The sequence below is a fragment of the Aphelocoma coerulescens genome, chromosome 2, assembly GCF_041296385.1.
Source record: "Aphelocoma coerulescens isolate FSJ_1873_10779 chromosome 2, UR_Acoe_1.0, whole genome shotgun sequence".
Classification (NCBI taxonomy): domain Eukaryota; kingdom Metazoa; phylum Chordata; class Aves; order Passeriformes; family Corvidae; genus Aphelocoma; species Aphelocoma coerulescens.
The window spans coordinates 76,807,899-76,835,168 of record NC_091015.1 but is presented as its reverse complement, the minus strand read 5'-3'; the positions used below and the strand labels follow the sequence as shown (position 1 = coordinate 76,835,168).

Below are 27,270 nucleotides of genomic sequence, written 5' to 3'. Positions count from 1 at the left end.
TAGAGCATTTGACTGTATGTGATGGGCTGAAGCCACTGCCAGCAGCCTGCATTTGAACAGGGAACCCTGGAGACGGTTTGGAGACAGGATGGAAGTGCAGCTCCTGGGAGGGACCTGCCAGCGCCTGAGGTGATTTGTCTGCAAGAGCTGGAAGGTAGTTGATGGAATTTCTCCCTCTGTAGCACAATGCGCTGCTCACTCAGAACATTTACAGGCCTAATCTCAGATCAACTGACTTTGCCTCAGCATTGCTTCACTTTGGAGCAAAAGTACATGGTGTTGGGAAAAGTTTACATGCCCCAAACATGCTGTCTCATGGCAGGAGATCCACATAAACAGACTCACAGCTGAGAGACTTACCAAGGATTTCTTTAGCCAGAGCTATGTCAAGCTCTCATTGCATAAGCATGTTATACCAGATGCATACACAGCTCTTAGAAATACAAATGTCTCATCAGAAAGCCTAGGGTTAGTTTAAGTCATTTAAATAGTAGGTTTTGCTAACCCAGTTCCTTGTGATGGATGTAAGCCTGGAGCTCATCACAAGTCATCCGTGACTCTTAGCAGAAACTGTTTGTCAGATTCCAAATTTGCAAATGAAAATGTTGCTGAAAAAAAACTGATGGCTGTGATATAGAGGCAAAAACGTTTCTATTGCTTCTTATATGTGAGTGTTGGTGGCCTTACATGAGAAATGAAGAATAGTGAAGACAGAAATATAGAGGTGGAAGATGGATGAGTGGTTCTTCTTCATCCTGTATTCTTTGGCTGGAAAATGGTATGTATTGAACTGAGTTTCTGATAATTGCCTTCTAGAAATTATATTTATCCAGGATATCAAAGGGCAGAAAGGCCACAACAGCTCATATATGCTTGATCTAGCGGTGTAATTGTCGCTGAGACATATTGAAGTAGTATTTATTTCATGCTACAAGTCTTTCACAATTCAGAAGCAGTGATGACTGATACACTGGGGAGGTTAAAAAATAAATCCTGCAAGTAGAAAAATAGAATTGTATGAGATAAATATGTGGTTTTCTGTCACAGGGTGCAGGCACATAAATTTTGACAGCTATATGATAATGTAGGGAGAGTGTGGAGGGAGCAGTTAAGAACGTACCCATAAATTGATTTTGGGGACACTGTGAAATATGTGCCAGCTGCTCATTGCCAAGACAGAAATTATGCAATATGTCTGTTTAAACTTCAGGGTGCTGTGGAGCAGCTTCCATCTGCAAGTTGTTCTTTACTTATGCTGCTTCCACACCAATGATGACTGTGCAACTATTAGTATTGAAAGTAAGGGCAGCAGCTGCACACTCTGCATCAGATGGATCCATGCATCCTCCAGCAGGAAGCAAGCACAGCCATCAAAACAAGCTGTTGGTGGTGTCTGATACTGCATTTCAAGAGAGACTCTTCTTCTGAGGAGCAATGAACTGCTCCTCTGAGCAGCACTCAGAAATTGTCTTTTTGCTGTTCTGATTCTCAGTGTTCTGCTTCCATTTGTTTTCTATGCTGTTAATTTGCAAGCACAAAAACCTCTTAAGGGGCTGAACTTCTCATGAGTTTTATTTTAGCAGAAGCCTGTAAAGCACTCATTGAAGACAAGGTGTCCTTTCTGAAGGAAAATATCATTCAGTGAACCTGACTGCACAGAGTACGTCACACAGAACCACCACATCGCCTGCGCCCTCGCAGCTGAGGAGGCCGCCTGTGCCCTCGCTTATGCCGTGACATTGCACAAAGAGTTTGAGACCTTCTAGCTTTTCTTCAGGGAGTTGTTCATGCCCCAGAATGTCTACTGTGTTCATGTGGATGCCATTCAAAGAGCCATTCCCCTTCCAGCAGGCAGCGCTGCTTTCTCAGCACCTCCTTTGTTTCCTGGGCAAAGGGGGTGGTCTAGGGCAGCATCTTCTGCCTGTGGACTGACCTCCACTGCACGAGAAACCTGCTTGGCCTTGGCCATGCCCTGGTGCTACCTACTCAACACCTGTCGTCAGGATCTCTCTTTGAACAACAACAGGGAGGTCATCCAGATGCTGAAGGGCCTTGGGGGCAAGAACATCACACCCAGGGTGCTTCCACCTCCCCACATCATCACCTGCACCAAATATGTGCACAGAGACTAACTCTTCCTTTTCTTTCATGCTGTGGAACATCTGTGCGCACAATGCCCCTGGCTGCACAACTTGACCATCTATTTTGGCTCTGCATACATGGCCATCACCAGGCCCTTTGTGGGGTTCATGCTGCAGGACCAACGTGTTCTTTATCTGCTGGCACGGCCTGAGGACACCAACAGCTGTAAGGGACACTTCTGGGTGATGCTCAGCAGGATCCAGGTGAGCATGCTTTCACTTTTGTCCTGTAGATACACACTCGTGCTTGTTTCACACATGGAAAAAGCTGGAGAGGAACTTCTTACAAGAGCATGCAGTGATAGGATGGGGGGAATGGCTTTAAATTTAAAATGGGTAGGTTTGGATTAGATATAAGGAAGAAAGTCTTTACTGTGGTGGCAGTATTGCAAAGGAAGAGACTGCCCAGAGAAGTGGTGAATGGCCCATCCCTGGAAGTGTTCAAGGCCAGGTTGGACGGGGCTTTGAGCAACCTGGTCTAGTAGAAGGTGTCTCTGCCCATGGAAAGGAGTTTAGAACTACAAGATCTTTAAGGTCTTTTCCTTAAACCCAAACCATTTTATGATTTTATTTCATAGGTGCACATTCACATACACATGCAGAAGCATTATCTGAAGTTGATTTTGGCAAAACCTAGACGAAGATTTCAATTGTTATTGAAATGGCTGATCTATCAAATAATCTTACCGCCCCTTTTTGAGCATTGAGGGAGAGGTGTCTGTGCTGTCCAGAATGTGCATTAGTGTTCCATGTCTGAGCAGGAAAATGCCCAGGGATCTGAGTTCAAACAGAAATCCTTGGACACTTCACCTGATTCACCTGTAAAATCTGAGATGATGAAAAGAGAAGTAATAACATTCAAAATATGTAATCTACATAAGCATTGTAGTGAAGAAATTTTGTACAAGATGTTCATTTTGCTGTGGGAAATTTTATTTTTCAACACATTGAACTCAATTTCTCCCAGAAAATCTGAATTCAGGCTAGAGTCAACTTCTAGTCTTCACACACTTTTCTATGGGACCACACACAGCATCTCTTCCATAACAATTGCAAAAAACCCATGTACTCATAGCTACTGCCTAAATCCCATTGTACAAAGTCAAGGATTTGTGCAGAGAAGCAGAATCAGAACCAGTATTTTCATCTTTACTGTGTGTATTTACCATTACTTTTTCCTTGTTTGCATGACTGGGAAAGGGTTGGAAGATGAACAGGATTTCACCCCCATGCGTGTTGCTTTTAGAAGCATCTGGTAGGACTCTACTGCTCCTGACTCCCTAGAGCTTCACAGCTGCCCAAAGCAAGGATATGAGGAATGGAAGCACAGGTAAATTTCCTCTCCTGTCTTTTTCTTTCCTTCCACCTTCTCCCTGCTGTAACTTGCAGGAAACAAACACAGGAGCAGTAAACAGAGGCAGAGCATGTTTACTTTAACTTTCAAATTATCACATAACTTGATAGTGCTTGCTCTTCCGATAACTGTATTTTACAACTGGCCTGCACAAGAAACACAAGTGATTATTGATCAAGATATTTATAGTGTAATCATCAGCATATGTTATTTGTAGCTAGATCACTTTTCCTGGAAGCTGGTTGCTGTTATCTTATTACATTGCCTCAGAAGCCATAAACCTGGGACCAGATATGTTCTCCACAGTCGGAAAGCTTTAGGTGGTTGACATTTGTTGTACTGCACTGTGTAGCTCGCATAGGCTGCATATTTAATCGTTATTTTCATGATTACCACTGTATGTTTTCCAGTATGGGCATAACATTTTTTTGGTGATTGTTCTTTTTGCATCTGAAAGATGCAACACTTCCACGGCAGATATGGCTTTTTCCTCTTCCTTTTTTTCCTTGCCATCACATTAGATTGCCTGTCCAAAAGTGATCATGTGGCTCTGACAGATGTGCTCAGAGGCTGTGGTTGCCCAAGATTCTGAATCCAAACTTATAAGAATGACACTCAGTCAGACACTCACCTGAGTGTATCCAAGAGTGCTGAGCAGTTCTGGGGTGAGGAGTCATCCCTCTCAGTGCATAGGATGTTAGCCCGGGATTCAGTTCCAGGCTCTAACAAAAAACTCCTGTCCAAGTTTGACCAGGCCACTCCCTTTAAGTTTCCAGGCATATCAAAGGGAGGTAATGATGTCAGGCAGTGGTCCAGCTGGTTGAACAAAAAGTTGCAGGCTTCCAGGCAAGCAGAGAAGTCATTTAAGGACCAGTTTGGATGGATAGCATACCATGCAAGAACTAAACCAAACAGTTATTTGTAGTTTCAGTATCAGCCATGATAATCTCAGTTCAGATAAAAGATAAAAAAATACTTTTCCCAAATCTTAAAATAGCATGCTTCTTGCCTAGAGTCATGTAATGAAGACCAAGGCTTTTTCTTACCCCCTTAAAGGCTAAAGACTTTCAACTCCCATTTAGCTGGTTTTCAAGTAACAGCCTTAACTTATCTTTGGTATTTATCTCAGGCCACTTATCTTCCACATGACTCCTGCATGACAGAAAATTCTTGAAAGTCACCTTTCAGATAAGAAAGAGAAGCACGGGGAAATTAAGGGAAAGTATTTCCAAGGTATGTAGGTCTGAAGTATCTGGCCCTTAATGACTTTCCCCAGGTCTCTCAAGAAGCACAAACCATCACAATGCAGATCAGTGGCCATGTCCCAGGCCAGCAGTGTTACCACTGGGCCACCCTTCCTCTCTCTGCTCATATAAAGCAAAAAGTAGGTTCTGATGGCCATGGAAGATGTGTGCATCCCCTGTCCATGCTGTTGAGCCCCCTTACTTCTTCCAAGCCAAACTCCTGCCCTCATTTTCATGCAGTACAGTCACAGCATATGAATGATTTGGGGCACAGGCAGTCTCGAGTGAAAACAATCCCACAGGGTATGCAGGGGTGTGTCCGTGGACATACACCTCCGCTGGTCACTAGCAATTTGCACCTTGTTCAAGTGGGAAAATAAAGGTCACAAGAAGTAATCGCAGCACCTCTCATTCAGAGACACCAACCCGCTTTTACAAAGGAGATCAGTGCTTTTATTTTCCATTCACAGAAGCAGGCAGAAGAGGGTGGAATGATATTCTCAGTATCTTAAAGCAGACCATGGGCAAAGCCAGCGCTGGTACTGACACCTGACTCCCGGTCTAATGCCCTGGACTAAACTGCTTTTTCATAACTGGTTCACCTGTGGAATAACAGAGTCTAGTTCCACTGTTGCCTCTGCTCTCTTTGCTAAGGGTGAGTGTGCACAAGATGGGTGAGCACTAAAAGCCCTTTGTTGCCAAAATAAACCCTTTCTGGAGTCCCTCTTGACAGCCTCTTGGCAAGTTGTCCCCTGTCCTCTCTGCACTGTTACAAAGACACCAGAACCAGCAGCCTGGGAAACATATCAGAGGCATTGTCTCTTACCTGCTTTAATAGGATATGTGCAACAGCTGCTGCTGCTGTGGGGACCAGTTTTCCAATGTTCTCCTTTCCTATTGCTTTCCTTTCCTGATGACAAGTGTAAGAGATAGCAGGGTCTGGCACTCATCCAGGATCTTTGTTCCTGAATACCACAAAAAAAACCTCTGCATGAGAACATTTACACCCAGACATGTTGATTTTCCCATCTCACCCCAAGCCCAGCATCAATAACCTCATCCCAGTACTCCTGCCTCCTCAGGTGCACATATTGCAGAGGGGTGTGGGAACACACTAAGCTACTGCAGGATCGCTTGTCTGAGGCAGTGAGCATTCAGTGAGTATTACCAATCGAAATACAAGAGCTCCTAAATGCTTAGAAATCCCCTCAGGCTATGAGCTGTTAGTTGGCTGCCACAGTAATCACCCATTCACTCCCTTCCCCGTGCGAGTGCCCAGTGCCCGGGTATGTCCTGGCTACCGAACCAGGCTGCAGGCCCATCCTGCCATCCTCCATCAGCCCTTCTGAGTTGCCATGCAAGAAAAGACACTAATGTGTGGTTGCTCTCTCTTCCCCAAAGCGTGGGTCATCTGTCCCAGGGGAAGGGGGTGGGAAAGGAGCACCACGTCGCAGCTGCTCTTGTGGCAGCTCAAAGGGACATGGGGTACACAGCATGAAACCTGACAAACTTCTGCATCAGTGTGACTTTGAGGTAGTTGATTACTAGAGCAGGTAGCCCACAGTGTCCTGTGCAAGCCCACAAGCCCAGACCACTCTTGATCTGGATGGGTAGGTCACAGAACCACAGGGCTCCTTGCATCTGAGGACATAAGCAGCCTAAACCTGGAATGTTTCAGTGTGTGTTTTGTTGCTGCTAATCTGACACAGAAGTTGGGAATCAATGGAAGATGGTGTTGCATTCTTACCCGTGCTTACTTTTCCAAGGATTCACCCAGCTGTATGCCAGACACAACTCTAAGTGGTTTTGACACGGTTCCTTACTGTGTCTGTCTAAACTCAAAGAATCAGCCCCACCTCAGCTCTCCCTGGGCAGGAAGAAGGGAGCTAATATAGTCATTACTTTTGTCAGTTATTGCAAAGGGGTGAAAACGGTGGATAGTTTTGTTTGTGGGTGGAGTGTTAAACCACTCCTAGACTTTGAAAGTATATCTGCATCATCCTGATGGCAACTCCTCAGTTGGAAGCTGAATGCTATACAGAAAAATAAGAAAAATGGCCACAGGTATGTCTCCAGTAGTGGCAGGTAATGCTGAAGTCAAACCAGTAGGATCTCAGGAGAGATGGGAGTTGTCCTTCACTGCAATTTATCCGATGCAGTAGCCTTACTTCCCAAGTAGAGCTGTTAGCTGTCAAGGAATACCTCATTCACATCCCTTGGATGTGAGTGTGAGGTGAAAGAGAAACACCAGAAAATTCTGAGTAGCATGCTAGTATATTAATCTACCCCATTAGCCATTTCCTTATTTTTAAGTTTTCACATGGCCATTTGCTTGAACAGACAGACCTGTGGTTTTTTTTCAGATGCTTTAGCTTGCACTGAGCTTTTCACCACAGCAACTTAATAATTAAAAACCATTTTGGTACCTCTCCATCCCACTGTCATTTGTAGACGGATCTTGGAACAACCTTCCCTGCAACGCACACGTCACACTAATACACACTAATGTGGGTCTGTTCTGCCTGGTATCATCGTTAATTTTCCTTAGCTTAGTCCCCACCCTTCAAAAGTCAGACAGACAGAGACACAGAAAGTTTTTTAATATGATTCCAGACAGTGATGCTGGTTGAATAAGCCGCATTCTAGAAAAAGAAGTATTTTGTACCTATGTCTGCATCATTACTCATATAACTAATCCTCATTCTTTTGTTCCTATTCTCTATTATTTTAATGAGACTTCCTGATTGAGCAAGAACTTCTCATAGGAATAAAGCATTAAAAAAATAGGGATTTTCCTGTGACTGATTTTGAGTCTATGCCCACAAAGTCATAATCTCACCATCAAAACCGTCTTCTTTTGAAAAACCTGCTCAAGGGAAAGTGTTGCAATACCATTGCATCAATCACAAAAACACCTTCTTAATTGCAGTATTTCTGAAAAATTACTTGTCCTCTATCCACCATTCAGATATTATAGTTCACCTGAGAAGATATAACTTAAAACAGGCTTTGGTCTATATGTAGTTCACAGTCTTTGGAGTTTAAGTACTGCAAAGGAATAATACTTTTCTTCACAACCAGTCGTGGGCTTCTCACTGAAACAGCACTTAGTGATGATGGAATAAGGGTGGGTATGTCTTCAATAAGACTTCTTGAAAAAGCACAGCTACTAAATGGGCTAGTGCTCCCTCACTTGGTTCTCCTTTATATTTTCAGCTATCAGACATTGGTGTAAGAGGCTTCAAAGAGCACAACTCCTTGAAGAATAGAATTAGAGGAGAGTAATTTAAGGAAGATTTATTTTTTTTCCTAAATAACAGCATCAGGTAACATATGTGATAACTCATGCATGTAACCAACTAAACATCAGTCCAGCAGTAACAGAGAATTTTCTTGACATTCCCAGATGCTGAATTGCCAAGAGCCCTTGGGTTTTTTTAGGGGGAAGATCCAGTCAGACCACCTGAACCTCTCCCCTCCTTTCACCTATGAGCAAATTCATCTGACCACACCTAAAGCTGTGTTGCACACGCTGAGATACAAACTCTGATGCCAGCACACGGCCAGGGTGGAAGCTGGCAGAACCGTGCCTGAATGGGTGCTGGGGTGGGCACTGGCAGTTCCTGCAGAGCAGCTCTCCCATTGCCTGTCCTTGGCACCCAGCATGTCCCCACAAGTCCAGCTCACTCCCACTGGGAGAAGCAAGTGTTTCCTCAACCGCCCTCTAGAATTCAGCTCCTCCAATACAGGATTGCAACCTTCCCATATACACTAGAATTAGTTTATGGGTCAAAAACAGCTCAGAAAAACTTCATCCAAAACATACCAAAGGAAGCTACTAGAACTGAGACCTTTTCTTTATTATCCATCAGATGTTTAAACACAGGAGGTGCAGTTTAGCTCTCTTATGACTATCAGCAGCCTAACAGCTCAAGAAAATGACATGCATTGCCTTAAATCAAAACACTTTGTTTTAAATAAGCTTCTTGCTTTTTTCTGAGTTCTAGTTCCTTCTTTCCAGGTTCTGAGGTCTGCTTTGAAGCCCAACAATCTTGAGCTTATTTTAGTTAAACCTTCACCCCTGCACACACGCATTTTTGCATTTGCATACCCCAATTAAATGAAAAGTTCTGGTGGCAAAATATGAAATTGAGCCTTTGTACATATTTAAGGAGGGGTGGTGTTTTTTTTTTTTTTTTTTCTTCTCCCTTGTTGCAATCTCATCTTGAAAGAAAATCTTTTCTTCTGAGGACTGCCCCACATCTTACCAGCCACCTCCCTTCCCTGGTCAGGTGGGATTGTCTTGCCAGGCAAACAAGAAAACAGACAAACGAGAATTTCAGAACAAATAATTCTTGCATGCTGTCTTATGTGCCTGGTCAGACAAATTCCTGTTGCTGTACAGGGTTAAGAGGTAACCATTTCCATCCTACCACAACTGCTCATCAGCTTCTCTCTGTCTTCCTAAACACTGGTGGCTGGATTTTGGGTGGTGGGGAGACTGCCCTTCCCTGTTGCGGGAAGTGGTTTGTGGCACTGGTTTCAGGAAGGGGATCATCCAGGAGGTTCTGGTGGTCCAGAGGTGGGCCAAGGCTGGCAGTGTGGGCACTGTGATGGAGCTGGGTGAAGGGACTGGTGCTGCTGGGCACTGCTGTGCTGCTGAGGCACAATGGGCGTGAGTGGTGGGCAGTGGGGGCTCTCTGAAGGCCATGGCGCTGGAGTGGGCACGTGGCACACTGCTGGCAAGGCAGGCACCCTGCCTGAGGGGCAGGCAGCACTGGGGACATGTCCCTACTGATTGTAAGTGTCCTGCAGCCCACTTATATGTGACCCACCTCAAGCCCTGCATGTTTCCCAAACAAAAATATGTGGCCCTGGTGCCCAGCAAAAGTTACCGTTGATTTCAATCATGTCTTGCAGAATAATATTCCCAAGGATGGGAACACTTCAGGCAGATTTCTAAAGAGCAAAATCCTGTGCATTAGCTTGTAAAGTGCAGGAGAAAAGCTAAGCTCGGTGGCATGGGAGGGTGAAGAAATTGTAAGGAAATGCTAAAGGGGAATCACAGGCTGTTTCAGGGGGCTGGTGGAGATTAGCCTGCTGGCAGCTAGGTTTGACCCTGGAATCACAAGTAGGGCACTTGGAAGGTCAAGGCAAATCTGGCAGCCTTTTATGCTGCAAGATTTCCAGCCTAATACTGGTTTAAGCATGCATGTTACAGAAATGTGGATGCAGTGGCTCATGTTGTGTAAGCTGTGTGTGTTTGTCTTCATAATCTGTGGGGGTGAGGCAAGGAGGAAAGGGAATAGGCTGCCTCTTGGAGCCAACATATGCAGAACAGCTCACACTGGAACTGTAATGGCAAAAAAACTGAAGGGAAGGGCTTAGAGGGGATGTTGCCTTTGGGGTTGTGTCGCCTTTGTCCTGTAATGGAGGTCCAGGCTCTGATGCAGTGTTTTTCCTTCCTCCAAACCTCCACCGCTAAGAAATGGCACGAAATTAAAGGCATCAGAGGGGCTGACCCATCTTTCCTGTGGCTGTCTCCACACCTGAGCAGCGCAGTGCTGCTGGTGGCTGTTCTTAAGGCCTGGTGCCAGCAGACTGGTTTCCAGAGCAGTGCTCTGTAGTGTTGCCCACGAGGGGGCTCTTTCCTGTTCCTGGTTTTCAGGGACAAAACTCTGCTGACCTTGATGGAATGGGAGATAAGGACTGAACAAACGTAGAGTGAGCAACCCATGACAAAATTTGTTTTAGCTTTCATAAGCAGCATCACTGCTCAGACAAACTGTCTTTTTAAGAACAGCACCCCAGGAAATTTCTGAATCTGAAATCAGTCACTTAAGCACTTATTTAAAGAAAAATATGATAAATTATTTTTTTTTCCCCTGTATTGAGCTACACTTTACCCTACTTTTTAATTAACTTGCAAAGATGCTTAGTTTGCTCAATTTGGGAGATGGTGAATAATATGAAGTCAGTAGTTTTGTATTCCTGGAAGGCAGTGTCTTCCAGTATTTTTGTGGATGTCCTGGGGTCATTCCTGTTTTGTCAGATATCTTTCTGTTTTGCCATTGTATCAGCATTTTCCAAAACTTCCCACATTCCACATTTACTGCCATCTGTTATGAAGAGGCTTTTAATTTGGGATGGCAATGCACATACCAGGCTATTTAAAGCATTTATCCCCTGCCATCACCGCCCCTTTTCCTCTCTCATAAAGTGTTATCTTTACCTTAATCCTTTCTGCGAAAAAGCAATACTTTTCTGAATTTTCCCTGGGACAAACCCACACTTTTCAGCATGTTGCTTTATTTGACAAACCCAATAAACAGAAGGGGAGAAATAAAGTCATGAAGTTCTGCTTATAGCTGACCCACACTGCTGTTTATGGCAAAGTGCTGTGCTGGGTCTGCAGTTGAATCATACAGTCTTTTTTGCATTTGATATCAAAGTCATGAGTTGGTTTTTGTGGCGTGGCACTTGGTGTGAGTTTGTGTGGCACTTGCTATGAGTGGCATTCCTCAGGGGTTGGTATTGGCACTGGCACTGTTTAACACCTTAGTCAGTGACATGGACAGTGGGATTGAGGGCACTCTCAGCAAGTTTGCTGGTGACACTGACCTGTGTGGTGCAGTCAATACATTGTGGGAATGAAGGGATGGAATCCAGAGGGACCTGGACAGGCTGGAGAGGTGGGACTGTGCAAACCTCATGAAGTTCAACAAGGCCAAGTGCAAGATTCTGCACCTGGGTCAGGGCAACCCCAAGGACAAATACAGGCTGGGGGAGAATGGATTGAGAGCAGCCCTGAGGAGAAGGACTTGGGGGTGTTGGTTGCTCAGTATGACCCAGCAGTGTGTGGCTGCAGCCCAGAAAGTCAAATATATCCTGGGCTGCATCCAAAGCAGCGTGGCCAGCAGGCTGGGGAGGTGGTACTGCCCTCTACTCTACCCTCGTGAGAACCCACTGGGAGTGCCCCAGCTCTGAGGCACCCAATGTAAGAAGGACATGGACCTGTTGGAGCAAGGCCAGAGGATGACTACAGAGATGCTCAGAGGGCTGGAGCACCTCTCCTATGAAGACAGGCTGAGAGAGCTGCAGTTGTTCAGCCTGGAGAAGAGAAGGCTCTGGGCTGACCTTAGAGCATCTTTCCAGTACCTAAACAGGACCTGCAAGAGAGCTAGAGAGGGACTTCTTACAGGGGTATGTAGGGATAAGACATGGGGTCATGGCTTTACACTGAGACAGGGTGGGTTTAGATTGGATATATGGAAGAAATTCTTTACTGTGAGGGTGGTGAGGCACTGGACAGGTTGTCCAGAGGAGCTGTGGATGCCCCATCCCTGGAGGTGTTCAAGACCAGGTTGGATGAGGCTTTGAGAAACCTGGCCTAGTAGAAGATGTTTTTAGTGACAAGCAGAAGGTGATAATTAGTGACAAGCAGAGGATAAACTCTTACCCATTTATATCCTGGATAGGTCCTGTGATCTGCCTAAATCTATATATATATATATATATATATATATATATATAAATATATATATATATATAATTATATAACATCATAGGCTATAACTGTGTTTCAATAACTCCTTCCAATTATATCATGCTTGAGTTTGTTCTGTTAGTCTCTTTCCTTAAACCAACCAACCCACAAACAAACAAATGACAAAAACCGAAGCAGAAATCCAGTATTTACCATTCAATTAATGTGAAGGTATCATGTGTTAGTGGCCAGTGTTCAAATAGCACTTGGAGGGCCGTGTTGGTTGGGAAGGTTACGTGAATGATCATGTGCAGTATTATACTGAGGCTGTAGCAGACAAGAGATTTTAGTTCTCAGATGAAGTCTTTAGGTCTTCTGGGCTGACATCTTGTCTGTGTCATGAAAGCTGCTCTCAGTGGAGAAACTTGACAAGGTTAGCAGCCAGGCATCTGTTGACATGTATTCTGAAGTATTTTATCCCAGTTCTGCGGAGAAAGGTCTTAGAGAGTGGACAAAAACCTAAACAAAATGCTGTTTAAAAGACTAGCTACTTGATTTTCTCTTACCTAGTTTCAGATGTCCCAGGATCCATGACCAATACATCATGGGGTGGTGACCTGGAAGTGGTGAAATGGATTGATATGAAAGAGACCCATGGAGGTTGTCATGGTAATGTGTACATTTTTCTCCATTTCTTGTTCCTGTGCTAGCAATAAATATTTTATTTCAAGAAACCTTAATCCATAACATAGTTATTCGTGTTGATGAGAAAAAAAACCTGAGAACTTCAGTCAGCATCAATGACAGCAATTTCACATTGACATAACTACACTGAAATCAGTGGACATACACAAATATCATTCAGAATTCATTTGTGGAAAATCTAGTGAGTAAAAGTATTGGTTTCTCTTCACTGACAGAGGAAATTCCACTGGTATTTTCAGGTAACAATAACCCAGCCTACAACATCACTAAAAGCAGCCAAGAGAATAGCATCAGCAGTTTTAATGTCTGCTGTGTCAGAGCATAAACTCATTAGACAGGGTTTTTGGGGACGTTCTGTAGATGCAGCTTGGGCTGGGCTGTCTCACACTGTCTGCAAATCTCACCTTCCACTTGACACTTGGAGGCCAAAGTATAAGAGATCCAAAAGGAGGCACCAGGGCAAAGCTCCTCTTGAAGCTGGAGGAGCTTTTAATCCTTGTCATTTCTAATGGGATGTTTTCCAGCCCCAACTTTTGTCTTGCTACCCTGTCATTGTGACCTCTTTCTACAAAAGTACAAACACAGCCATGCATTCCTGGCACTTCTGTGTCTAAAAGACAAGAGTAATGAATCACAATCAGCAAGATCTTAGACACAGGAATACAGCTGCTGGCTATACCTACAGATATGGTTTTATCAAAGACACCGATATTTACTACAGAGAAAAACAGAAAACTACTGGAATAAAGATGCTGCTTTTCCCAGATCATGCCTGTTCTTTAAGTATCTCTTGGGACAAAGTTTGTAAGAGCAAACAGGATCTTTTACTAGACCAGTGTGCGTGGTTAGAAAAGTCAGATAGGATTTCAGGCACAGGAGTCCATGTCTGAAAAACAGGGGCTTGCATATTTGTCTTACTTGGCTGACTGACTGAACTGGAAAAAAAATTTTAAAAAATTATTTACACGCAGATTTCGGTTTGCCAGTGTCCTTGGATCATCCTGTGTAAGGACTCACGGGAGAGATGCCAAGTGGGGAAGGTAAGTATTTTCAGGACTGGAAAAGCAGTAACTAAGCTTTGGCACTAACGCAGCGACTCTGTGTCATATTTCGATGTGGCATAAGACTTCTTCCCAAGTTTACTCACTTTAATTTCATACAGTGGTTGATGGAAACACTTAACCTTGGGTTCGCTCGATCACAGCCCTACTTTTATCCCGCAGTAACAGCCACTAGAGGGAGGCCATCCAACGTCTGAGCAGATTTTCCCTTCAAACTCTTTGTGAAGGACACAAAATCTCAACAGACAAGCATGCTGCAGAGAAAAATAAAAAAATAAAATGGGGGCTTCAGAATGTTTTAGCGTTGCAAACAGAAGACAGGTATCAGTCATCATGTCTTAAAAAACAAAGCAAGGAAGCAAAACTATGAATGCTTATCCCTGTAGCTACTGTGGTTGTATTCACACAGCATGTTAGCAGCACTGTGGAGTGACCCAGTCAGCTGCACAAAAGCAGTAAAAATCATGATGCCTGAATCTAGGGAGGCTGTGTGCTGCCCTCCTGCCTTTCTTCTGAGCAAGCAGTGATGGCTCAAAGAATACCTCTTGAATAACAGCAATTTACCGCCAACTTTATGAAAACATTGCAAATTTCTTTTGGGTCTTTTAGCAAACTGGATTGCAAACTGCAGCAGTTCTGTACCAGCAACTCACCACATCTGGATGTCCTGAAGCGTGGCTGGTAACCTGCAGGGAAGGTTCTGAACAGACAGGATCTGCCTAAGTCAGCTCATTCTGCTTTTATGGCTGCCAACACCTAATGATGCAGATTCCTGCAGAAAGGCACCAAAAGTTTACCTCCAGAGAAGAAATTCTGTTCAGTATTTTGAAGAGGGGAGCAGAGGGCTTTGCTATCTTGCTGTCATGGTGGCAGCTGAAGACAGAAGTATTTCAGAGCCAGTAATTCTTCTAAAGAGGGAGTCTTAGGAAGGCCTAGCGACTTAAGAGAGGTCTGGCACCAGCGCATCCCTTCCTTGGTCTAAAAAGCTGCATATTTCCCAAACTGAAAAATCCCAAATAAAATAAAGGCATGCTCACCATTTTTTTTTAATATTTTAAGCAGCCCGGAGTGCCAACAACATTATATTTCACTGTTCAGGCTCTAGAGGCAAATAGCAAAATATCACCCAACACCAGAAGCAATGAGCTTGGCAGTTTGAAGCTTATGGATATAACAGCATGTTGCACTCTGAACCTGAAGAAACGCAGATATTTTATGGGTATACAGATATATTATGAGTTATATTACCTGTTTAAGTAAGAATCCAGAAAAACATCACAGATTTCTGTCCAGTTGTTATTTGAGGGAGTTTTTAAAATTTCGTTTTGTTTTCATGAATGCTACTCCAGGTTGTGCTTTTCTGTGAGTAAATTAATCTGTTTTCACTGTGTGACTGACTTTTGGGTGCAACACCTGCCTCATCATTCTCCTTTTTTTTTGTAGAAATTGATTAACAATACAGTTAATCACTGCAGAAGAGATGAAACAATGATTTCTGGCAGCCGAGCTGAAGAAGTGCATCAAAACCAGCGAGAGCTGGTATTGGTGTTACTTTGAAATAACAGTAAAAGACAGGGGAAGATGAAAAACTGGAGGGGGTGGCTTGTAGGAAGGATGTAAAGGAAGGTTAGACTGCCCTGCACAACAGTAACAGCAGTGATTCAGTTCAGCAGCTTGGTGCTCCTCCACTGAGGGAGCTTGGGCTTCTGCATCTGTACCTCCTTGTCTTCCATAAATATGGCAAAGCAAAAAAAAAAAAAAAAAAGAAAGGACATGCTGCTCTCTCTAATGGGATTTCCAAGCAAGTCAGACTTTCCACTGAAGTCAGTTTGACTTGCTTAGACAACTCACTGGATGCTTTTCTGCTTATTTGCTCCTAAAGACTTTTACACACCTTGTCCAAAGAGCTGAAATCTCACTGTAAGATGTGGAACTGCACCCTTTTGACTCCAAGGACATTAAACTGAGAACAGGAACAGGCTGCCCAGGGAGGCTGGGCAGCCTCCATCCTTGGAGGGGCTCAGGACCCCACTGGAAAAAGGTCTGAAGCTATGACAAGTACATCTGCACAAGCTGCCATCACTTTGCGATTAGGATTCATGCTTATGAATGAAAATCACCAGTTCCTTTTCCTCAGCCTTTGTGCACTCCTAGCATCAAGGATATTTTTATGCACTGTGTGAGGCTGTAGCAGCAGCTCCATGACTGTGCAAACTTCTGTACCTGGTGTAGATACTGCAACACTTTTCCTTAATTCCCTAGCACCTGAGATATTCAATATATCAAAAATGAAAGACAGAAGCAGCATGTGTTCCTCTTCTGTCACTCCGGGTGTGAAGCAGGGAGGAGAAGGCATTTGGAGGAGCTAGCATTGCACCTCCTGTCAGTGGTGGGGAGGAGACATCACCATTGCTTCACTCCTTGCTTGTTTTGTTTTAGCCTAGCACAAACCCTAGACTCATCATCAGGGTTTGTTTAACTGTCTATTACTGCAAGACATGGAGTACTCTGCTGGGTGGATCTGCAGCACAGTAGTTGCAATGGGATGCACGAGCTGAGAGGACCAACGCTTGCTAAACCTCAAATTAAGTGGAGCTTTCTCTTACAGGTGTTCCTATCTGTGAGATGTGGGAGCTGAGGGCTTCTTCACAAACTTTTACCTTCCTCAGACACATTATTTCTCCAGGTGCAGTAAGCACCATCAGGTTCTTGTTTTCTACCCCACAGCACAGCACTGTGAAGTTAACAGGAGAGCTGAGACATGAGTCAGCTCCCGGGGCCTCACCCAAGCCAGCAGAATAACTTGCAGGTTTCATGCAATTTCCATTTTAGCCAAACACATTCAAATACTACCAGAATTCCCCACCCCTGGGAAGATGTATGTTCTGTGTGTGCCTTTGACATCAGAGGTGTGCACAGCAGCCAAAAATGTCTGGCAGCATGTGCCAGGCTGCAGGGTTTGTGAGAGAGTCCTGGGGAGCACAGCTGTGAGAAGGGATCCAAGGGAAGCAGGATGCAGCACTGTGCCTCCTCCTGTTCCCTGGAGGGCTTGAGCCTGCCACTGCAAACCAGGCATTGGCACAAATGCTGGTCTAGGGCTCTGGTCTGGGAGCCTGAACTAAATTCCCTGGCAGCAGATCCACAAGCAGGATTTTTTTAAGAGAAGGGAGGACAAGTCGTAGGCTGAGCTTGTGGCTTGATGTCTGGCAGCAGTGCCAGCCTAAACCAGCAGGCTCACAGCCCTCCCATTCCCACTCCTGCTAGAACTGTCTGTGTCTGAGCTATATCCGTTCCTCTGCCAAGAGGCCAAGCAGTCTTGTGCCAGCTCGAAAGAAGATATAGCAGACATAATACCAGGACTAGGAGCCAGGCAGCTGCTCCAGTTGAGTCCAGTGACACATGAGGAAAAAGAAAAAAAAAAGGAAATGGAAAAAGAGAGGCCTACCAAGGTATCCTTTCAACTTCACTTTAGGAATGACTGGAGTGTTTATGTAGAATCATAGAAGTATAGAATGGTTTAGGTTGGAAGGGACCTAAAAGATCATCTAGTTCCAAGACCCCTGCCATGGGCAGGAATATCATTCACTCGATCAGTGCCCCATCCAACCTCACCTTGAACACTTCCAGGGATGGAGCACCCACAGATGCAGAACAGAGGAAAATCCAAGCACACTTTAGTGAGCTCATAGTCTGGTTTGGTTTGGTCTCTTGCAATATCCCATTCCTTTTTTAGAGTACACTGCCTTGTCCTTCAAACCTCGTCTCACTTAATTTGTGAGCACACAGCTACCACAAACCCATCATTCTGAAACCCACAAATGCAAGGCTGAAGCTTTGGCACCCATGAATAAATCATTGCATAGCCACAAGAGGCATAAAACTGAAGTAGCCAGTAAGACTGTCTGCTCACGGGCTTCTGAGTCAGTCGCTGGCTTCTAACTCAGTTAAAGCATCAAAGATTCTGACTTATGTGAGCTGTGAGGTCATCAGCGACATCAGCAACACCAAACAATGGATTAAGATGCTGCAACCGTAATGCAGAATGGTCTCAAAATCAGCCTGTCAGGACACACTGATTCAGAGGTCCCAATAATGTGTTATGGTGTGATGTGCAGGAATAGATCAACGCCCTCAGCTTCCACCAGGAGCCAGCCTGTTATTAACACCATAAAATATCACCGTGTCCCGCAGCCGTAGGGAGGAGGAGAGAACATCCAGCAGGCAGGAATTGTGCAGCAAGATTGATTTATTTAATTATTTTACAAACTCTTTTTTCTTCATCGTCTAATTGGACAAAGGATCAGCCACCCCTTGGGGGTGATTGGCTAAAATCCTAAAACATCCATTGTCAAAATATTTTTCTACTATACCATAAACAAGACTTTTCAAGGATGCAGGTGTTTTATTGTTTATAGAACTCTGCTACCTCTTCTGAGAGAGAGAAAAGTCTCTCACGGACTTAGAAAATAGCAAAAAAATCCTTGCGAGCAGCATTTTTGTATCCACAGCCTGTGATTATGCAAATATCTAGTGAACATAACAGCATGACATAAAGCTTAGAAAAAGTTCTACTGGCATTACTCCGCAGCAGAGGGGCACTTTTGATGACCCTCTGCAAATCATTCTTAATGGATTTAAACAAAGACAAATTTTCATTGCTCCAGATTCACAGTGCCACCCTATAGTTATGGCTTTGTTTTCCAACTCTGTCTTCTCCCCATTCTAGGAATACAGGGAAGATCCAGACCTTTGGTAACAGAGGGTCATCCAAGAAAAGTCTTTGCCTAGCAAATCCTGCTGGCTCAGAGCTGGTGACTGCCAGAAGGGTGGTGGTTTGCTGTGTGGGCACGGAGGCTCACTCATAGGAATGATAACAACCGGCTGGTGTGTGAACGCCATTTTTGTGAGAGGCACCTGAAGAGGCTGGAAACAGGCACTAGAAATAGTCTTAAAAACAGGCACTCAAGGCAAAACAGTGGCATAAACCTTTCTATCTGTTTTGATTAGGTACTTAAACCAAAAGCAAAGGTTCTGCTTCAAACAAAGGAGCCAGCCTGGTTTTGATCAGCAAGTCGCTGCTGACAGTCATTAGCCCTGTGCTAGCTAGATGCTTCAGGCCACCTAATGGCACAAAAATGCAAATAGAGCTCTCTCCACAAAAGACTGCTAACTTCAGCAAATGTGATCCATGGTCTTAAGTCTTTTCCAGACAGGAGGGTCTGAGAACACAGGGAAGGACAACTGAAAAATAGAGAAAGCCTTAGGACAAAAAAGGGGAGGAGGCAGGAGGAAAACAAAGATGAGAAAGGGAAAACACAGCACATGAGAGAAAGAAGAATGTGAAAGGGTGATAAAGAGGGTAAAAATACTGTTTTGCTACGTGTCATTTGTTCAGTGCACGTCTGCTTTTCCAGATAACCTAGGGCAAACTGCTGGTTTGACATGGAGCTTGTAAAACAGCAGATGGCCCTCTGGGTTTGTTTGGGGGAATTTTTGTTTCTTTTGGCTTGGGGTTTGTTTTTTGTTGGGTTGTTGTTGTTGTTGTTGTTGTTTATTTCTTTGTTTCATGAAATCTCAACAACTATATTAACTTTCTTTAAGTTGAAATACATTTGTACTCTTAACCACTCATATAAAACAGAACAAAGTTCTAGCCTGCACACCTCTTCTTCAGAGTCTTTTATGGAAGCCAGCATGGAGGAAAGTTCATTGCCTTGTGAAAGAATTGGTCTGACCATAGTTTATTGTGGTCTAGCTTCAGATCTTCTAAATTTTTTTCCTTGCAAATCTATCTGGTCTCATGCACACCTACCCTCAGTAGTGCAGTTGGGGAAAAAATATAACGCAGAAAGCACAATTGACAGATCATCTGTGTTGCTCTATAGTCAGGACTTGAAACTTGCCAAGTTCAGTAAAACTTTGTGTACACATTAATGCACAAGCCCTGCCAGAGGTCAGAAGATAATTTGCCTCTTGTGTCATGGGCCTAATGACATATTCCTTTCTGTAAAATACATAAAAGATCTTGTCACAAGCACAAACCTCAGTGCTCAGTTCTCAATGCACATCTGGGAAGGGAGGAGGCAGAGATCAGCTAAGAAATTTGCATCAGTTTCACTGTGCTTGTGTCACAGAGAGTCATGGACCAGCTGGGGTTGGAAGGGACCTCTGAAGCCCACCAAGGCCAACCCCCCTTTCTCAAAGCATGGTCAGGGCTGTGTCCTGTTTGGGGAAGAATATCTCCATGGATGGAGACTTCACAGCCTGCCTGAGTGCCTCTTCTGTTGTTAGGCCACCTTCAAAATGAAAATGATTCTATTTATGTTCGAATGAAATGTCCTGTGTTTGGACTTGTGCCCATTACAATTCAGAAGACCCTGGCTCTACCTGCTTTGCCCTTTCCCATCAGATATTTCTATGGATCAATAAGGAGCCCCTGAGCTTCCTCACATGCGGACTGAACAGTTCCAGCTTTTTCTGATGCTTCTTGTATGAAGGATGCTCCAAGCCCTTAATCATCTTCACAGCCCTTTGCTGGATCTGCTTCAGTATGTCCATGCCTGCCTTGCACCACTGAGCCTAGAACAGAATTCCCAAGATTCCAGCTGAGGGGAAGGATCATCTGCCCCAACCTGCCTAATGCAGCCCAGGCTGCTGTCTCCCACCTTTGCTTCAAGAGCATGTTGCTGCCTCATGGGCAACTTCTTGTGACACTCTAGGATGTCCAAGACCTTCCTGCAAAGCTGCTCTCCAGCCAGTCAGTCTCAGGCACCTCTGCAGGCTCAGACTGGGAGAGCTGCACTCTCCTGCAGGGACTGGGACTGATACCAAGCCTCTCAAGATTTGAATAGGGGTTTGAGTCAAACTTTGCAATTTTTTTTTTTGTTAATCAGTAGCTGTTGCTGGACAGTTATGATTAAGTAATTGTATTGTGAGCATCATATCCTTGTCTGAATTTTTGTTTTGAGGAAAAGAGAAGACATTCCCAAGATGAATGGGCTCTCTGGACAAGAGCCACCAGGAGTGAAGTCAGCAGAACTGAGCAGTAACTGGTAGCAGTAAATGCTGGCAGGGGGCAATCACAACCACCAAATCATTGACCACCTACTCAAAACAGACCCCAGACTCAAATGGAGAGAAGAACTACACCTGTAGACTAATTAGCATGAGAAGAGAGAGATATAACTAGCAAATGGACAGGGGGTTAAGTACTAATTACAGAACAGTTATGTACATTGTAACCAATGAATGCTTCTGCCTTAGTTTGTTAAAATGTATACATAGTGTAAAGTTTTGATGATCAGTGAGCAGACCCAACTCCCTCTGGGCAAACCAGAAAGAAAAATGGAAGTACCTGTCTCAGTGAGTGAATTGGCACTGGGCACCAGTTAGCAAGCCTGCCTTCAGGACAAAGGGCTGCATCCAGGGCAGTGCTGGGCAGGCTGCTCTGCGTGGTGCTGGGGATTGTGCCCTGTAGCTCATCACCACCATTGCTCCTCATTCCAGGAATTCAGATGCCTTCTTCTGACATCTGTATTGGGCTTCCAGGGCAACGTTGGCTTCTGAGAGAAGACACCAAGACCTACCCTCATCTTGGGCAGTCAGCCGGCTCCAAGACAGACCCGCTGCTGGCCAAGGCTGAACTCATGACAGCACTGGTGGCACCTCTGTGATAGCGTATTTAAGAAGAGGAAGGAACTTACTGCACAACAGCAGCAGCAGCTGGAGAGAGGAATGAGAACCTTTTGTGAGGAACAGCCCTGCAGACACCAAGGTCAGTGAAGACGGAGGATAGGACATGTTCCAAGCTCAAGAGCAGAGATTCCCCTGCAGCCCGTGGTGCAGACCACGGGGAGGCAGGCTAACCCCCTTCAGCCCATGGAGCAGAGCTTCACCTGCGGCCCATAGAGGACCCTACGCTGGAGTAGGTGAACGTGCCCTGGAGGAAGCCGCAGCCCATGGAGAGAGGAGCCCACCCTGGAGCAAGTGTGCTGGCAGGACTTGTGACCACGCAGAAGACCCACACTGGAGTAGCCTTTTCCTGAAGGACTGCACCCCATGGAAGGGACCCGCGCTGGGGCAGTTTGTGCAGGACTGTCTCGCTGGGGCACGGTAAGAGCGGGAGGAGGGAGGGGCAGCGCAGAAGAGTCGCTATGGACCGACCGCAAACTCCACTTCCCACCCCCTGGCAGCGCGGGGTGATGTCGAGCCTGGGAAGAAAAGGGGAGGTGAGTGCTTTTTGCTTAATTTCTGACTTTCCAACTGTGTTACTGATGGGCAATCAATTAAGTAAATCCTCCCGGAGCCAGTCCATCACCGCCACCGCGCTGCCGCCAGTGCGGGCCCTCCCCGGGTGCTGTCACGGGCGGCGGGCGGGACCTCCGGGAGGCGGCACCGGGGCGGCCGGGGAGGGACGGAGGGAGGGCGGCCCAAGGTCGGCGCTGCGCTGCCCAGCCGTGCCCTGCGCGGTGTCCGCGGCTGCTCGCAGATGGAGTACGACTGGCTGGGCTTCGGCTACGCGGCGCTGGTGGCGGCGGGCGGTGTCGTGGGCTACGCCAAGGCAGGTGGGTGCCGGTGGCCGTGGCTGTCCCGGCCGTGGCCGCAGGCAGCCCCCGCTCCGCTCGCCTCCGCTCCGCCCCGCTCCGGGGCCGAGGCTGCGGGGCGCTCAGCCGCAGGGTCCCGGCCCGCTGCCGGCACGACCCCGCAAGTCCCGCTGAGTCCTTGTTGCCACCGAAACGGTGCTCGCGGAGGTCTGCAAAGTAGCTTTAAAAACCCCCAAACCCCCTCAACCAAACCCCTAATGCTTTGCTTGCAGTGTTCTTGTGGATTTACTAGTACGGGAAACTCGCAAAGTGCTTTCGTTTGGTGGGCAGGCTGACTGCGTGTGTGTTCGTTCGCTGACTGCTTTATTTTTTATTCAAGGCAGCGTCCCTTCTCTAGCTGCCGGTCTTCTGTTCGGCGGCTTAGCGGGACTAGGCGCTTACCAGCAGTCCAAAGATCCAAAGAATGTGTGGCTTTCCCTCGGTAAGTTTGCTCGGCAGCCGCGTACTGTGTGTTACTGGTAGCGGTGGGAACAGTAATCTTTTTATTCGAGCGTGTTTCAGCTGCCCTGTGCCCTTTTACCTATACAAATGTTCTAAGTGGTGGCAGGACCTCCTGCCCACAGCCAGGAGGTATTTGTGTAAGAGGACGGCGCCTGGGTCTAAAATCTGGATTGTCCTGTTTGAATCCAGAGTTGGTGAGAAATACCCGTCTCCTCTGCCAGATTAGATAATGTGTGAAACCAACACATTAGGTGCAGGAAACGTATGTGGAAAATTCTTGGTTATGAAGCAGCGATTTTAGCCTGTGGTGATGGAATAAGCACTATTTTTGCAGTAGTGACAGCACTGTGGCAGGTGGTATGTGGCCCCATGGAACCCCGGTTTGCACAAAGCATCTCAGAGGAGGAGTACATGTTTAATGCATCATGCACTCTGGAAGAAACAGTATGTAAAAGAGAAGAGGCAATGATCTATTCTGCTTGCTTACAGTAGAATGTACAAGAAGTTGTGGGTGTAGCTTGCAGTTAACTCTTCAGGGGAAGGAGAAGGATGAAATCCCTGTGGAAAGTATGAAGTACTGAATGAGATCAGGTGAACCTCAGGGACTTCCATGGCTCCAGGGGTGTAGTATGTGGTTAAACCACTATCAGGAACTGATCTTGCCTTTGGGCACTAAGGTATCCTAGATGACCTCTTGAGGATTCTGCTAATTCTGTAACTACTCTATAGTGTTAGTAGTGTCATGATACTATAGATTTACAGTGATTTTAAGACTGTTTGAAACCAATAGGACTAAGGTGCTGAAAGGCTCTAAGAAGCCAGTGTAGAGAACCAAACTGCATCATCAGTAAGGAATGAAATGTAAAATGCAGCTCAGTGTGAAGCACAATTTCCATTTGTGAACTGTCCTTCCACTCTGGCATGCTACGGGAGTGTCTGTGCATCTCTGGCACAGGTTTTTAGGCAGTGTCATGGAAAAAGGATGAGCAGCTTTTGTATATTCTGAGGTGGTGCATGGAGTGCTTTCAAATGGACCTCTTGAAAGCAGTGACAACTCTTTCATTCATTCATGCATTCCTCCTCAGCCCTCCTTGCAACGTTCAGCTGTGGCTCCTGCAGAGCTTTAAGCTGGTCACAGTACCTGAGGGGTCAAAATAGAACCTTGACAGAGTATCTCTAGAATACCTTTGGCCCTGTCTGATGCAAACAAACTTGAGGCTTTGGAGAAAGGTATACAGCACTTTCACCTGCCTTTCTTCTTCAAAGAAGCAATGGCCCTTTAAATTTCATGTGAATGTTGATGGGATTCCTTTTCCTCATTTAGAAATAAAATAATTTGGAGTAATGTCTAAGATGTTAATTGCTCTTTCAGTTTGATCCTTTGGATTGCTTTCTGTTTTCTAATAGTATTTTCAAGTGGGGTTGTTTTCTTTCCAGTTGTAGTATTTAGTGCCACTTTCCAGTTCAGAATGTTGCAGAGAGAATAATAATTCTCTTGCAAATAAGGGTTGAGGGAGAGCTAGTGACCTGTCCAGAGGATTGGAGTTTGTGGGTGATCAGACAATGGTCCCAGCCCTGGTGAGATCTACTTTCTTCTGCTGAGCAATGGAAAATGCTTACCCAAGATGCTGAGAAGCTTGCAGTGACAGCTTTGATGTTGAAGAAAATCCAGTGAATCGTTTACTCAGAGAGGGAGGCATTCCTGTGTGTACGTGTAGCTCTGTTTGGTAGCAGTGCTGCACCGGCATTTCTGCGTCAAATGGTTCTGACTGGGCTTCTTTTCAACAGTGGCATCTGGCACCTTGTCTACTGTTATGGGAATGAGATTCTACAACTCCAAAAAGGCAATGCCCGGGATAATTGCCGGTGCCAGGTAACCACCTGTCCTTTTTCCTTGTCTGTGTTATTGAATGAACATTTTATTTAACTTATTTGTGGATTGTTTTAAAAATGTTACATGGTAAATTCTGTGAAAAATGCAATCTTCTGGTGGTGTTCAGCTAAATGAAATTATGTCAATGTTTTCTCCCTTCTTGTTCTTTATGAGATTTTTGCCTCCACCTCCCTCTTTTTATAGCAACTATTCTGTTCCACAGTTTACTGATGGTTGGACGGCTTGGATTGCAGATGATGGAAAAGCCTCTTAAGCCATGAATCTACATTAAGTGACTTGAAGATACATGATTGAGAAGCCCAAAAATGCAACTGCCTAAATGTGCTGCACAGAAGCGGAAAAGGCACTGCTACCTGTGCATTGTATTTTTCCTATATCCTAATGCACGTGGGTTGTGTTTTAAAAGAGAGTCCTTGTCATGTCTTCCAAAATGGTATTTGTCTTAACATTTTCTGCACTGAAAGCAAGCAAGAAAATATGAGTATAGCATTAGTTTAGCTTCTGGTCCTGCAACTTAGTGTAGGCAAAGACCTCCTGGCCCTTGCATTCAGAAAGTTTGTAGGATTGAAGCTTAAACGCACATCCTGATTCATCCTTCTAAAATCATGGATACCTCTAAAACCAGGGGAGAGGAGCAGCTGATTTGTCACTAGTAATTAATACAATAAACATGCTCATTCTGTTTCATCTCCCTTCCCATGTCAGTTTATCTGTTCCCAGTGTTTGTCAGTCAGGGAGTTTGTTTTCCCAGCACTGCGTGTTAGAACCTGGTCCCACAAAACACAGTCACGGAGCGAGTCGAGGCTCTGCTGTAATGCAATAAATGCACACCCATGCCTTGCGGTCACTTGTCAACAACAGCACTCAGCTCTATGTCACTCACTGTGAATTTACAGGTTACTACTCATAAATCAAAAATACACTTTATTAGGTAATGCTGAATTGTAGGCACAGCTTTATTAAAATGTTACTTTAAATAAACTAAGAAATTATTATTGAAAACTTTTGTGTTCTACACAACTTTTTTTGTCTCTGATTGTTCACCTGGATTGATACAGTTTGGTGCCTTTCCTGCAGCAAGCATGAATTGTATAAATAATCTGTTCTATCCCTGAATCTAGTAGCTTGTAAATATAAAAATCTGAACTGGAAGGGGGAGGTGGAGAGAGCAAAAGCATGCAGACCACGTATTCAGAGAAGTATTATATTAAAGATTTTTAGTTAGTTTTTTTTCTTTTTTTCCTGAGGGAATAATCTATTTTAGATTTAGAAAATGCTGTATGAAGGTTTATTTAAAGACCAAAGGGCTTATTTGATCAGTCTTTGTCCTCAGTTGATTCCCTTAATGCCTGAAATCATTCTAAATATAAACCTTCCATAGAGAAACATCCTGGAAGATACACATGGATGGTAATGTATCCCTTTTCTGGTCTCATTTAACTTACATCCCTTTTTGCACAGATCCCAAGCTTTGATTTCTTCAACCTTTTTTCTTTGGTGCCTGGTACTGAGAGAGATGGAAGCAACAGGGCTGGTCCATTCGATTGGTGAGAGTCTGGAGTTGCTCAGAATTCTCTGAGTATCAGGGTAGTACCTTGGCAGGAGGGTCACATCCTGTCGTTTTCCTTCCCTCCTGCCTTGTCACAGCAAAACAGGCACAAGTGACCTTGTGCTGCCTGAGCAGGAGGCACAGAGCTGGGCCAGTGGCCATAGCCAGGCTCTGCCAGCAGGGCAGTGGTTTGCCAGGCAAGTCACAGGGATGAGGCAGGGCTGAAGTCAAGCCAGGGTGCCAGGTCAATCAGACTGGGTTCCAGATCTGCAGGGATGGGGCCAGGAATGCGTGCAGCTCCAGCAAGGGTCCCAACAGCCCGGTCCCAGGCCAGACAACTTGGGTCAGAGCTGACTTGAGCACAGACAGACCTGAAGGAAAAACTGCTCAGAGCACCTTCTTAGAGCCCTTATTCATCACCCTGCAGCGTTCAGCATCAGGTGTTCACCTGTATTTACATTTCCCTCCTACCACCCTGCATAGAAATAAGGGGTGTGCAAGACAGAAGATGGTTTGTTACATGTCACCCTTTTAAGTGCCTAATCTCAGTTCAGGACCCAGCATTGGTGGGTGTGTCTTTGTTCTAATGTGAGAAAGTTAGTAAGCCAGACATTAGCGTTTAAGACACTTTTATTTAAACTGCTTTATGAGGTTTTTTTTGCCTCTTCATATTGCTCTTGAAGCAGTTTGTTCTGTAGAAGTGGGATGCAAACACAAATGGCATCTCCTACAGTAAGGTGAGAACAGCCTCAACTCAGCAGTTCTCTAATTGTATAATCCTGGTCTCAAATC

General features: G+C 45.1%; 2 protein-coding genes across 2 annotated transcripts; both read left to right on the top strand.

Annotated features, from left to right (window-relative positions):
* The first annotated feature begins 731 nt into the window (after positions 1-731).
* GCNT2 (glucosaminyl (N-acetyl) transferase 2 (I blood group)) lies at positions 732-21,664 on the top strand. Its single transcript, XM_069004890.1, is given in 6 exon segments — positions 732-778; positions 1,628-1,821; positions 1,824-1,954; positions 1,956-2,345; positions 3,342-3,396; positions 21,498-21,664. Coding segments are annotated over 6 exon segments (984 nt in total).
* Positions 21,665-22,392: 728 nt separating this feature from the next.
* LOC138106838 (transmembrane protein 14C-like) lies at positions 22,393-25,931 on the top strand. The gene is made up of 4 exons (XM_069008125.1): positions 22,393-22,555; positions 22,914-23,015; positions 24,824-24,908; positions 25,132-25,931. Exons 1-4 carry the CDS (start codon positions 22,480-22,482, stop codon positions 25,187-25,189), a joined length of 321 nt encoding a protein of 106 aa, XP_068864226.1. The 5' UTR covers positions 22,393-22,479; the 3' UTR covers positions 25,190-25,931.
* Positions 25,932-27,270: the final 1,339 nt, after the last annotated feature.